The following is a 13,155-nucleotide window of genomic DNA, read 5'->3' on the forward strand; positions in this document are numbered from 1 at the left end:
TATTACATTAGCCTATAGGCCAAGGAAGAAAGAAAGATGGTACTAATTACATGCATGGCATGAAGTTGGAATGATCAGACCATTTGGATTACCAAGTAATCTCCCTATTAACATTAGTTAGTACGAATTTTAAGAGAGATTTCGAATGGCTCATATTAACAGAATCTTTTTTGGGGAAAGAGAAGAGGAAGGGGGGGGGGGGGGGGATTGTCATGAAGTTGAATTAATGTGGTCGACCGAATAGAGTATACTAATGAAATACTAGAGATGAGATGAACAGTTAGAAAAAAAACTGAACAAAAAATAATTAAGAAAACACTAGAGATGAATAGTTACTGTGCAGATTAACCCTATGACTGGTGGAACAACTGCGAGAATAGAACCATATGGTCAATCGGGATGCATGTGTGACACAGCTGACACGAACAAAATCTAGATAGATGAACTCCTGTTTCCACCATAAAGGGTTTTTATCTTTATCAAGAAAGCACCAAGGACAGAAACTACACAGTTTCTCCAACCCAACCCTAGTTCATGATGCTGCCATTTCAGCCTTTTTATCTTCCAATAGTTGTAGCTCCTTATGCCAGCCTTCAAGCTTTGTCCATTTTTCCAACTGTTCAGGCTTCATATCTTCTTGTGCGGTTTTCTGCAGCTGAGCTTCTGTAAGTCGAATCTGCAGAATTGAACAAATGTATAGGTTAAACAAGTTGGACCAAAATGAAGTGACCACATAAAGCATGAGCCTTCAAGCAATATTGGGATTGTTGCATTTTTTTTTTATGTTTCCACCAGACATGGATTAGAAAACTAGCTGGGATTAAGGGGAGTACTGCCCTCCAATCATCCTCATGCCGCCTCCAGTTGAACCAACAAAAATGGGTTAAATGAGACAACTATTATGAACAACTGATAACAATCTTTTCTTCTTATGATTGTAATCCCCCCTTTTGTGCCAATCTAAAATACAGATCTGACAAGTAGGGGTGATTTCCCCTCAACTTGGTGGCTGGCGGGTTTAGAGTGACAATCCACAAATTAGAAAAGTCAAACCTGTAAAGTTTACTGAATTGGCAAAATTTTAGTTTGTTTCCCTCCAGAAAAATGAGCTTTTATAGTTGATAGAGCAAACAGCTTTAGTATATATATGTTTTTATGTAATACTTCATTTTGGAGAGTTTGCCAATAGTGAGTCTCCATATTGTCCAATTGTTGTGTAAGTTTTCAGATTCGTTCCTAGAACAGAAGTACTTAAAATTGCCAAAAACACCATTTTGGATTCCTAAATATTGTTCACTACAATGATTTTTGAGTCAGAAATTTTAGAAAATTAGAAACATAAAACAACCAAACAAACACAAATTCTACTACTTTTCTGCCTTTTTGTTCATAAAATTAGAACATAGTTTTTTGAGAATTGCTCCAATCAGGCCCTAGAATGTGGGTGTGTGTGGGAGGAGCTCACATGCAACAGTGAGTCTTATATGGTTCTGTGGATCATGTCTGTCATGACCCAAAAAAAGCACTTGGCGCTATACTTAAAAGGACCAGTCAAATTACTATTAGAGTTCCTCGTAATCGCTTATATAACCAAGATCTATTTAGACCATAAAACAAGGCTGGCCAGCCTTTTCAAAATCCATTCAGTTCGAGGTTGGTGTTGGTGATAGAATTAAATTTTGGCATCATGTGTGGTGTGGGGGTTGTACTCTCTGGGAGGCATTTCCGGAACTTTATAGCATTAGTTGTAATAAGGGGTCTTCTATTGAGGATGTTATGCACTTTCCTAACCAGAGACTTCACTAGGATCTTCAATTTTCTAGGGATGCCCAAGATTGGGAATTGGAACATTTTTACACTTTTTTGGATCTTATCAATTCTATGCCTCTTAATGGTGAAGGTCATGACAAACTTTGTTGGAAACCAGCAAGGAATAAGAGTTTTAAAGTGAGTGAGTACTATCCAGTAGAATGTTGGATAAGGCTGTTCATGAGGGTCGTGTGTCAGGCTTTAGCGTTGGAGCTTCCCCTGGAAGATCTTTGATGATTTCCCATCTTCTTTTCGCAGATGATACTCTGATTTTTTGTGATGCTAATATTGATCAAATTTTGATTCTCCGTATGGTGCTTATTTGGTTTGAGGCTGTGTCTGGTCTGAAGGTAAATTTGGGCAAGTCAGAGCTAGTGGCTGTGGGGGCTGTTCATAATATGGATCTTTTGGTGGCTGTTTTAGGCTGCAAGCAAGGTTCTCTCCCAATGAAATACTTGGGTCTTCCTTTGGGGGCAAAATTTAAGGACAAGTCTATTTGGAATCCAATTCTAGAGATGATGGAAAGAAAATTAGCAGGGTGGAAAAAATTATATCTCTCCAAGGGAGGTAGAGTCACTTTGATTAAAAGCACTCTCTCTAACCTCCCTACTTATTTTCTTTCCTTATTCCATATTCCTGCTTCTGTGGCCAACCGTATTGCTAGACTCCAGAGAGACTTTCTGTGGGGTGGCTTAGGAAACGAGCCCAAATTCCATTTGGTTAAGTGGTCTACAGTATGTTCTCCGCTCTCTTCAGGTGGGCTGGGGATTAGAAACCTGAGAACCTTCAATGTAGCGTTATTAGGGAAGTGGTTATGGAGATTTGGGCAAGATAGGGATGCTCTTTGGCGTCAAGTGATAGAGGTGAAGTATGGTTGTGATGGGGGCGGTTGGTGTTCTAGCTCTTTCTCTGGTCCTTATGGTGTTAGTTTGTGGAAAAATATTAGAAGAGGGTGGCATTCCTTATCTCGGTTTATTCTATATGAAATTGGAGATGGATCAAAAGTGCAGTTTTGGCTTGATTGTTGGTGTGGATCTTCTCCCCTTGCAGACCGTTATCCTGATTTATATAGGATTTGTTGCAACAAAGAGGCAAGTGTAGGGGATCTTATGAAGTTCACCAATGGAGTACTCCACTGGGATCTTCAGTTCTGTAGGGAGGAGCATAACCGTGAATTGGAAGCTTTCTGGAGTTTCATCAATTCCATCTATTGCACCCCTGTAAGGGGGATTGGAGAGGATAAGAGATGTTGGCTGCCTTGTAAGAGTAAGGGATTCACGGTCAGTGCTTACTACCATCTTCTAGCTGGCCATAGTGAGCAGTTGTTCCCTTGGAAAAGCATTTGGAAGCAGAAGATCCCCTCTAGAGTGGCTTTCTTTGTATGGACAGCAGCCTTGGGGAAATGTCTGACTATTGACAACTTAAGGAAAAGAAAGATTTGCATTTTGGACTGGTGTTTCATGTGCAAGTGTAATAGTGAAACTATTGACCATCTTTTCCTTCATTGCNCTTATATAGAAAGGATCTACCAAATAGACACTTGATGTGGGACTCAAACACATTCCCACACAACACACACTCATACAATCCAATCCAATCAAATCCACACAATATGGGGTATCACATAATCACAATGTTCTAAGAAGTACAGGATTAAAGAAATAATTTCAGTTTTTAATCACGAGTTATTGTTAGTTTGTAATGAAGGGAAAATTTGAAATTTTCTACAGCCCTTGCAAATTAAGGATACTTTGTTAATTGAATCGAGTTTAGAAATTTCTACAAGGGATATGGTCTCTATATATATGATCATGTACTTAGAGATTTTTAGATTTGATCATACAAATTTGAGCATTGTGGTTTCAGAAGGTATGTATCCTAGTGTGATCTTTCTTTTTTATTTTTCCCTCTCTTTTCTTCTTCTCTTTCTCTTGATTACTGTTCACGTAACTATTGACACAGCCCCTGACACCCTGTTCTCTCTTTTCTACCCCAAAACACATGCCCTTTCCCTCACCATAACGATCTACATTCAAAATAACTGACCATTGAAACATATAGTACTTCTGAGATTGACACTTGCCAATATCAACAATACTCTGTACCTGATTTACTTCCTTAAGCCTCCATATTTGGTTCAAAGTGTTTCTTTGGAAATCATTTTCCTTATGCCTAACTAGCTGCAATCCATTTGACACTCTATTAATGGGGTAGATTAGTTTGAGAAAGACTTCAATTCTTCATGTTAGAAGCCCATCACTTCAAAAGTAGTAGCTTGTAATCAAGGACCCTTGCCCCTATATTAATATCTGATTTTATTTGCCTGTCAATAACAAATGAATGGTCCTGTTTCAGCATATATATTTCCGTCCATCACCACCTAGCTTTGGTATCACTCACCATCTCTGAAGGACTTGCCTCTAGCACATAGCTCACAAGTGCAATTTCCCTCTATTCTTACTTCCTTTTACACTTCTTTATTGTATTCTGTGGCTTTCTTCCCACTGTTCTTGGGCATGGAAACATATTGCAAGTCCAACCCTTATTCCTTTCACTTGATCACTTTGTAAAACATCTACAAATCAAGGCTTTTACAAGATAGCAAGACCAACACCATATCCTACATACTTATCTAGTTATAACCCAGAACTCTCCTAAACACAGGGCCATAAGATAAATTGAGCTACTGAAGCTTGGCTTGAGATTGTGCGGCTAGTCATTTGACCTACTTCTCCGCTTGTAGACAAACAAGCCAATCTTTGGGAACAGTTATGAAGCACAACTTGAGATTGGCTCATTAAAAAAAAAAAAAATCCCTGGCATCCACATGTCTCTCTCTCTCTCTCTCTCTCACACACACACACACACACATTTTAGTATGCTAATTACACACTAAGGATAAACAACAGTTTTTTGGCCAAACCAAATACATTAAATCAGATTATTTTTCTTAAAGTATTACGCGAGAAATTATAGTTTCCCCTTTTTTAAAAAGGCCTCTTCCCCAGAAAATATCATTTTAGAAGCGTAGGCACTAGGCACTGTCCAAGATAGCCTTTTTTTGATCTAATACACCACCTTAATCAAGATCATTACAGGCAATCCACTCAGTAATATCAGACCATAGAGAAGAAGAAATAAAAAGAAGGGAAACAAAGGACTGAAGGACAGGAGGAAGTAGAAAAGAAAAAACGCAGATAAATACAGCAGTCAGCTCATAAATCACACAGAAACAATCATTACATGATGAAGAGGCAAAAGCAACTGGTCCTCATGATTCCTCATTTTGCACAAACATAAATTGGTAAGGTTTGCACAAAAAAGTTTGATCATGTGCACAGCTATCACAAAATTCTGAACTGATAACTGGTCAAGACTTTTGTGATCCTGATTTTGTATTTAATTTCATATATTAAGCAACAACTTTCTAACTTAGTAGAATATCTCAAACAAATTAACAAACCTTTAATTCTCTTATAAAACACAAGGTCAGCGTGCAGATTGCAGCCAAACATAACAACTCTAAAGAAAATCAGCAGTAAACTGCATCTCTTGCAACAAAGATAATTGTGTGCGATAATGCCACTACATTCTAATGCAGCAAAAGGCAAACCAGGTGTAGACCTAATGGCTTAACTAAATATCAGCTCAATGGAAAATAGGAAAGGAGAAAGAAAAAGGCTACACTATTTCTGGCCTAAAAATAAAAACATTTCAGAGTGCACAATGCTGGTACCTAAGTATATCACAAAAATTTTCACATGCATAACTAAACAAGCCTGATTGCCAGGCAAAGTAAAAGAAATACCATTTTTCCTTAAATCATCAAATAAATACCTTGCCCATTGTCAAACTTAGTTCATATAGTATTCAGATGTAAAGAGCGAATCATCATATCTAAACAATTTGAGACAGTGCTGCCAACACTAATAAAATAGGCAATTCCTACTTCACATGCAATATATAATTTTTTCTTTTTTCTTTTTTGGGGTAAGTTATAAATGTACTCAATGGGTTTTGAACCATGACCTCACCTAGGAGGAAAAGTCATTTGCGTTATAGCTCATTCGGCACATGCCATATGTAAAATGTAACCTGTGAATGTTAATTATAATGTAATTCACTGATTGTACACTCAATCTATCCGGAACAAACTGAAAAGAAATAAATTCAATCTATTGTACTTTATGGAACATTGAAGAAATGAATTCAATAAATCCATTTCGCAAAATTATCCTCGGTGAGCTAATGACAGGTCCAATATATCTTTTTGTGTTTCTTCCTTTCTTTCCCTTAAATATAAAAAATCCAAATAGTCTAAAACATAGAACTTGTAGTAAGAAAGTTTGCAAAAGAATTCAACAACTTCCAGAGTAAAAAACACACCCACACTTCAATAAATCTATTTTCCAAAATTATCCTTGGTGGGTTAATAAGAGATCCGGTGTATCTTTCAATTTGTCTTCCTTTCTTTCCCTCAATTTTCTAAATGGAATGTTAGAAATTCATTAACCCCAAATAGTTTAAAAGGTAGACATTGAAGTAAGAAATGTTACAAAAAAATGGTAAATAAAAATAAAATTCAACAGATTACACTTCAAGAAATCTAGTTTCCAAAATTAACCTTATTGGGTTAATAAGAGATCCAATGCATTACTCATCAAAAAAAAGAAAAAAAGAAAAAGAAAAAAAAGATCCAATGTATCTCTCAGTCTATCTTACTTTTTCTTCCCCTTAATTTTTCTGAATGGAATACTAAAAATTCAGTAACACCAACTTGTAGTAAAAAAGTTTGCAAAAGATTGTAAATAAATATAGAATTCAACAACTTCCAGAGTAAAAAACACATCCACACTTCAATAAATCTATTTTCCAAAAATCCTTGGTGGGTTAATAAGAGATCCAATGTATCTTTCAAATTGTCTTCCTTTCTTTCCCTCAATTTTCTAAATGGAATGTTAAAAATTCATTAACCCCAAATAGTTTAAAAAGTAGACATCGAAGTAAGAAATGTTACAAAAAAAATGGTACATAAAAATAAAATTCAACAGATTACACTTTAAGAAATCTAGTTTCCAAAATTATCCTTATTGGGTTAATAAGAGATCCAATGTATTACTTATCAAAAAAAAAAAAAAGAGATCCAATGTATCTCTTAGTCTATCTTACTTTTTCTTCCGGTCTTCCCCTCAATTTTTCTGAATGGAATACTAAAAATTCAGTAAGCCCAACTTGTAGTAAGAAGTTTGCAAAAGATTGTAAATAAATATAGAATTCAACAACTTCCAGAGTAAAAAACACACCCACACTTCAATAAATCTATTTTCCAAAATTATCCTTGGTGGGTTAATAAGAGATCCAATGTATCTTTCAATTTGTCTTCCTTTCTTTCCCTCAATTTTCTAAATGGAATGTTAAAAATTCATTAACCCAAAATAGTTTAAAAAGTAGACAGTGAAGTAAGAAATGTTACAAAAAAATGGTAAATAAAAATAAAATTCAACAGATTACACTTCAAGAAATCTAGTTTCCAATATTATCCTTATTGGGTTAATAAGAGATCCAATGTATTACTTAGTAAAAAAAAAAAAATAGAGATCCAATGTATCTCTCAGTCTATCTTACTTTTTCTTCCCCTCAATTTTTCTGAATGGAATACTTAAAATTCAGTAACCCCAATAATCTAAAAAGTAGAAAGTGAAGTAAGAAGTTGCACATTTTTGAAAACATACAAACACACACACACATACCACAATTTTTCTAAATGGAATATTAAAATTTCATTAACCCAACAGTCTAAAAAGTAGATATCAAAGTAAGAAAAGTTGCAAATTTTGGAAATTAAAATTAAACAACTTACACTTAAATAAATCTATTTTCAAAAATTATCCTTGGTGGGTTAATAAGACTGTAAGAGATCCAATGTATTTTGGTGTTTCTTCCTTTCTTTCCCTCAATTTTTCGAAATGGAATATAAAAAATTCATAAAATTCATTAAATCTGGTAGTCTAAAAAGTAGAAATTGAAGTAAGAAAAGTTGCACCTTTCTGTAAAAGCATGCATGCATGCACCCACCCTTCTACACACACATATGTATTTATCATCTGACCAACTGAAAATTATGTCAGAAATTCAATACATATATTATATTTATCACCACTATAATATTTTCTGTAAACACATCAATTAGGATTCTATTAGAACATCTACATTCAAATTAGTCACACTCAAAAGTGATATTTCGGTTGTCTTGTTGTTGTCCTATGACCGCGATGAACAAAAATCATGAAAACAAAAAGAAAGGAGAGATGAGAGAATCAAAGAAGAAGGGTTAAAAGAAAGAAGACAAAAAGACTAATTTTAGAAAACGTATGCACATGTTATAAGTCTATTACTTTTTCATAGGGAGATAGTGGGAGAAGGGCATGCGGGGTTCGAACTACAAACATGGGCATCACAAAGGATGCCATTACCATTAGGCTATCACTTGAACCTTCACATTGTAAGCCTACTCTCCAAAGAAAACAATTAAAAAGCTATATTTTTTAATTGTTGGACGCAACAAAATCTGGCCTAATCGAATAAATTTGCACAGGCAAATTCACATGTTTATGAATTGAATGACAGACACGGATGAAATGATTCAATACAATTCATATGATCATACGATACATGAGTATCCCCGATACACTCTAATTTGATGCGTATTGATAAAAAAATAAAAAAATAAAAAAAAAAAGATAAAAATAATTTTCCCCATGCAGAATTTTATTGTGTATCAATATCATACAATATGCAATGTGTATAAATATCATGCAATATGCAATGTGTATCATATGATACTAACAACCACGAACAGAACATGAAATGAAATATAGTCATTTCTATTTGAATGGAAGGCTAAATGCATGAATTCTACCTTCTTTTTAAGTGCGCGAATTCTTTTATCAATATCTTGAACAGGATTTCCTGAATTTGAACCCTCCGTTGAGTCTGAGGGAGGGGTGATTACACTAGCATTTGCAGAAACGGCTAGCTCATTTATCTGAGATGTTAACTGCTTGATAGGCTCTGATCCATTACCTAAATCTTCATCAGGTGGTGCTTCTTCCAATTTTATCTCCCCACCTACTGTTTGTTCCATGTTCTTACCCTTTTCAAGAGCAGCCTGGATGATAAATCAACCAAAAAACAAACCTGCATGAGATTAGTAGGTACTGGATTTATGAAATCGTCACTCGATGCAAAACAATTACACTTTAACAGTCCTTCTGCCCCATCAAATGTGTTTTGCAAAAGGAACATAACGCACTACATGTTACCTAGCTGGCTTCGGAAATTAATAATACCAGGTATCCATTCCATGTAATTGAGTTTCCACTAAGCATTCTTCACCTGACATAATAGAATTTGAACCTACGGCATCCCACTCAAACCAAGACACTAATTGATTTTTGGTGTAAGCGGGATTCAAAGACAAGTCTCTTATATAACACGACAACGAAAATGAGACTTTACCAGTTGAACAAAGCTCTAATTAACATTTTTTTTTCTATTTAATAACACCAGAAATCCTAGGGCATGCTTTCACTAACCACTCTTCACCTTACAAACATGAAATTTGAACCTATGCCGTCCAGTCAAGCCAAAACACCAGTCAATTTTTAGTATAAGCGGAATTTGATCCCGAGTCTCTTATACAACAACACGACGACAAGAGACTCTACCAGTTCAACTAACTAAAACTATCGTTAACTACTAAGTAAGTAAAGGGCAAAGTTATAGTAAGAAAAAAGAGACCTGTAGCCGCTTTTCCTTCTTTCTCTCATTTCTCTTAACGGACTTAGTCTTGGGCTTTAAAGAAGAACCGGAGTCGAAATCAGGATCATAGCCAGGTGGGCCCAGTTGGGGCTGAGAGGCCATCTCCTTTTTCAAGAGAGCTCCTTTGGATTGATAAATGGCGACTTCCTCTTGAGGAACATACCCAGCCCTAATCCGAATGGGCTTTCGGAGTGTACCGTCGGGTCTTCTTGTTGGCGCTAGAATTCTCTCCCCTTCTTTTAGGGTTTTGCTCAGCTCCGCTAATCGATTCAACTCTTCTTCTCCAACATCTCCATTGCTGTTCGCCATGATATTATTATTATGGGTTTTCTTTCAGATTAGCTGCTTGTCCGACCCCCTTTCTTTGATGATGCTACTCTCTTCTTCAATAACCTTTAAAAAAAAAAAAAAAAAAAAAANTCAAAGGATTAACCAATATACATAAACGAATGACATATGTTCTTAACAAGTGAAACACATATGTCCTAACAAAGTGTTCACTGCTTCTCCCCAAAACTTTTGAGGAATTTGCTTGTTGAGTAACATCACTCTAGCCATTTCTTGAATCACTCGATTCTTTCTTTCAACCACTCCATTTTGCTGAGGAGTTTTGGGAGCTGAAAATTCCCTTTTGATTCCGTTCTTTTCACAAAAAGACTCAAATCTTGCACTCTCAAACTCCTTGCCATGATCACTCCTTATCTTGACAATGGGAACACCTTTCCTGTTTTGTAACCTTTTGCATAGAATTTTCAATTTTTCACATGATTCTGATTTTTCTCTAAGAAATTTAACCCAAGTGTATCTTGAGAAATCATCAACAATGACCATAATGTACCTCTTTCCTCCTAGACTTTCTGTTCTTGTGGGCCCTATCAGATCAACATGGAGAAGCTCTAAACATCGTGAGGTAGCAATCACATTCACCTTGTGATGACTTGCCTTTATTTGTTTTCCCTTTTGGCATGCTCCACAAATAGTTTTCTCCACCTTCCCAAACTTTGGAAGTCCCTCAACTGCTTAAAGTTTAGAAACTTTAGCTACTTATTTGAAATTTTCATGCCCAAATCTGTGATGCCAAAGTTTCAGCATGTCAACACGAGCACTTCTACAAGAAATAGGTGCTGTAGGGACTACTCCATAGCAATTATCGGTGGTCCTATTTCCCTCAAAGACTTGAATCCTTTCTTCATTAATGATTAAGCATCCCTTCTTAGAGAACTGAACAAGAAAATCCTCATCACATATTTGAGTGATGCTTAAGAGATTAGCCTTCAACGCTTTGAAGTATAACACATCTTTCAATAACGGTAATCCCGGTATTTCAACAGTCCCTTTGCTGAGAACTTGAGCATGACTCCCATCACCAAACGTCACATAGTCACCAACTTTCTCTTTGAGAGTCTTAAAGAGTGATTTATCTCCTGTCATGTGACGAGAACAACCGCTATCAAGATACCATAAACATGAGTTAAAAACCTTCAATGAGGTGTGCACAAATAGAAATGCATGTGACAAGCATTCTTGGCCATCAAACATAAATTTACTTTCACTATCCATGCATCTGTTAGATTGAATCTTCTTTTTCAGATTATCAACTTTTTCACACAATATTCTATTTCTTCTTTTGTACTTCTTAATCAAAGAGTTAGACTCACATAGGCTATTGTGTAAGATGTGATTCTTATTTTCAACATATTTCAGCATGTTAGCAAACATCCTCGCATGTTTCTTAGTTTTTAATAACTCTAAGAGTTCATTGTTAGGACACCCCTCAAACATACTCATAGAATCATAATCACAAACATTTAAACCACAATTCAGCATGGCCTTTTCCATATCAACAACCATATCTAAAGAGGTCTAGGATCGCACTTAGGTATTTAAACCACAACAAGTGCACCCGCTCTGATACCAAATAAAAGTTCAAATAGTGTTAAAAACACCATGAACGTTTAGACCCCCAAATAACAAATTACCAATTCAAACTTTATATCATATAATGTATGTGCGGAAAATGATAACAAGCTTATAACAGAATTGATAAATAATCTAAATCATAAATAATCACAATTATAGTAGTAATTAATTGATAAAGATAAAAAGAAGAGAGATGCAAACACAAGGACAATACACGATGTGTTATCGAAGAGGAAACCGAAGCTCTCGGCATAAAACCTTTCCGCCGCCCTCCAAGCGGTCAACAATCTACTAGAAAATGTAGTTGGGATACATGAACAGCAACAAACCCTCCAAGCCTAATCTACCCAGGTACCTAAGCCCTCCAAGCTTCTTGCTCTAACGAGGTTGCGCCGAACCTTTTTCTTTTCTAACTTACCGGATTCCGCTATAAACCATAGCATCAACCAATAATTATTGGTTCCTTCCAAACTGCTTCCCTTAGTACCAAAAGAACCTTCTCACAGACGTGGGTATGGTGAGAAAAGGATTTCGTCAAGAACCTCTAATGATGTATCAATGGAGAGGAAGAGAGTAGAGGAATTTAAAGAGTTTCTTGGTTGAAGATTGTGGATAAGGCAATCTTGTTTTCTCTAGGGTTTCTCTCTCAAAATTCTCTTTGGAAGCTCTTTACATTTCGTGGGAATGAGGGATATTTATACTAGGGTGAGAATGGAATGTGAAACGTCAGTTTTTCCCAAACAAAGTGTTCTGGCGACTTGACCTTGCGACTGGGTTGAGTCGCAGTTCAAGTTGCAAGCTAACGGCCTGGCCTGCTTGGGACTTTTGTTCTGTAGTTCAACAGCTGGCGTGACTCTTCAGCTTCTGGCATGCTTGGCACGTGTGCAACTTCTGGCGACTTGCAAGCCGCGAGCCACCCGTGAGATCTAGTCGTGAGTCCCTGTTTCTTTGCACAATCTTGAGCATTTCTTCACACTCTCTTACTCACTACCCTTACAAGATTTCCACATAAATACAGGGTTATTAAATGCTAAATACAAGCAAATTTGGCACGGAATAAAGCCAACAAGATGGTTGATTAAATTCAACCTTACAGGGAGGATGGAACAACCAAGGTTCGTTCAGATACAAGCTGTTAGGAGAGATACCAGGGGCATTCACACAAGCTTTCAGCTTCGGTGACGCCATGGATGATGACGAAGGGTCGAATGACGAGGTAGAAAATTTTAGAGAAGGATTCACTGCAGTCAGGTTTTCGAAAGGTTTCAAACAGTAAATACGGAATCCCTGGGCTAGAGCGCTCATAGTTAAGGTTTATGGGAAAGAAGTGGGTTTTAGCTTTCTTCAAGCAAAGCTACTATCCTTGTGGAAACTAGCAGGGAGGCTGGATTGTGTTAGGTTAGGATTTGGGTTTTTCTTAGTCAGATTATCATTGAGGGAAGATTATGAGAATGTTCTTAAGAAAGGTCCATGGTTCGTGAGTGGACACTTTCTCTTAATCAGATAGTGGGAGCCAAATTTCAAACCAGAGTTAGCCAGCGTGTCTTCCGTCGTAGTCTAGGTAAGGTTGAACCAGTTACCGATTGAATATTATAATGTCGAATC

The 13,155-nt window shown here is 36.4% G+C and overlaps 1 protein-coding gene across 1 annotated transcript; it reads right to left on the reverse strand.

Annotated features, from left to right (window-relative positions):
* Positions 1-304: 304 nt before the first annotated feature.
* On the reverse strand, positions 305-10,033 carry LOC112016357 (partner of Y14 and mago-like). Its single transcript, XM_065782184.1, has 3 exons — positions 9,610-10,033; positions 8,729-8,977; positions 305-676 (listed from the first exon to the last, which is right to left on the reverse strand). Exons 1-3 carry the CDS (start codon positions 9,937-9,939, stop codon positions 533-535), a joined length of 723 nt encoding a protein of 240 aa, XP_065638256.1. The 5' UTR covers positions 9,940-10,033; the 3' UTR covers positions 305-532.
* Between the last annotated feature and the right edge of the window lie 3,122 nt (positions 10,034-13,155).

This window comes from Quercus suber, unplaced genomic scaffold, assembly GCF_002906115.3.
Source record: "Quercus suber isolate HL8 unplaced genomic scaffold, Cork oak 2.0 scaffold_292, whole genome shotgun sequence".
Lineage (NCBI taxonomy): Eukaryota > Viridiplantae > Streptophyta > Magnoliopsida > Fagales > Fagaceae > Quercus > Quercus suber.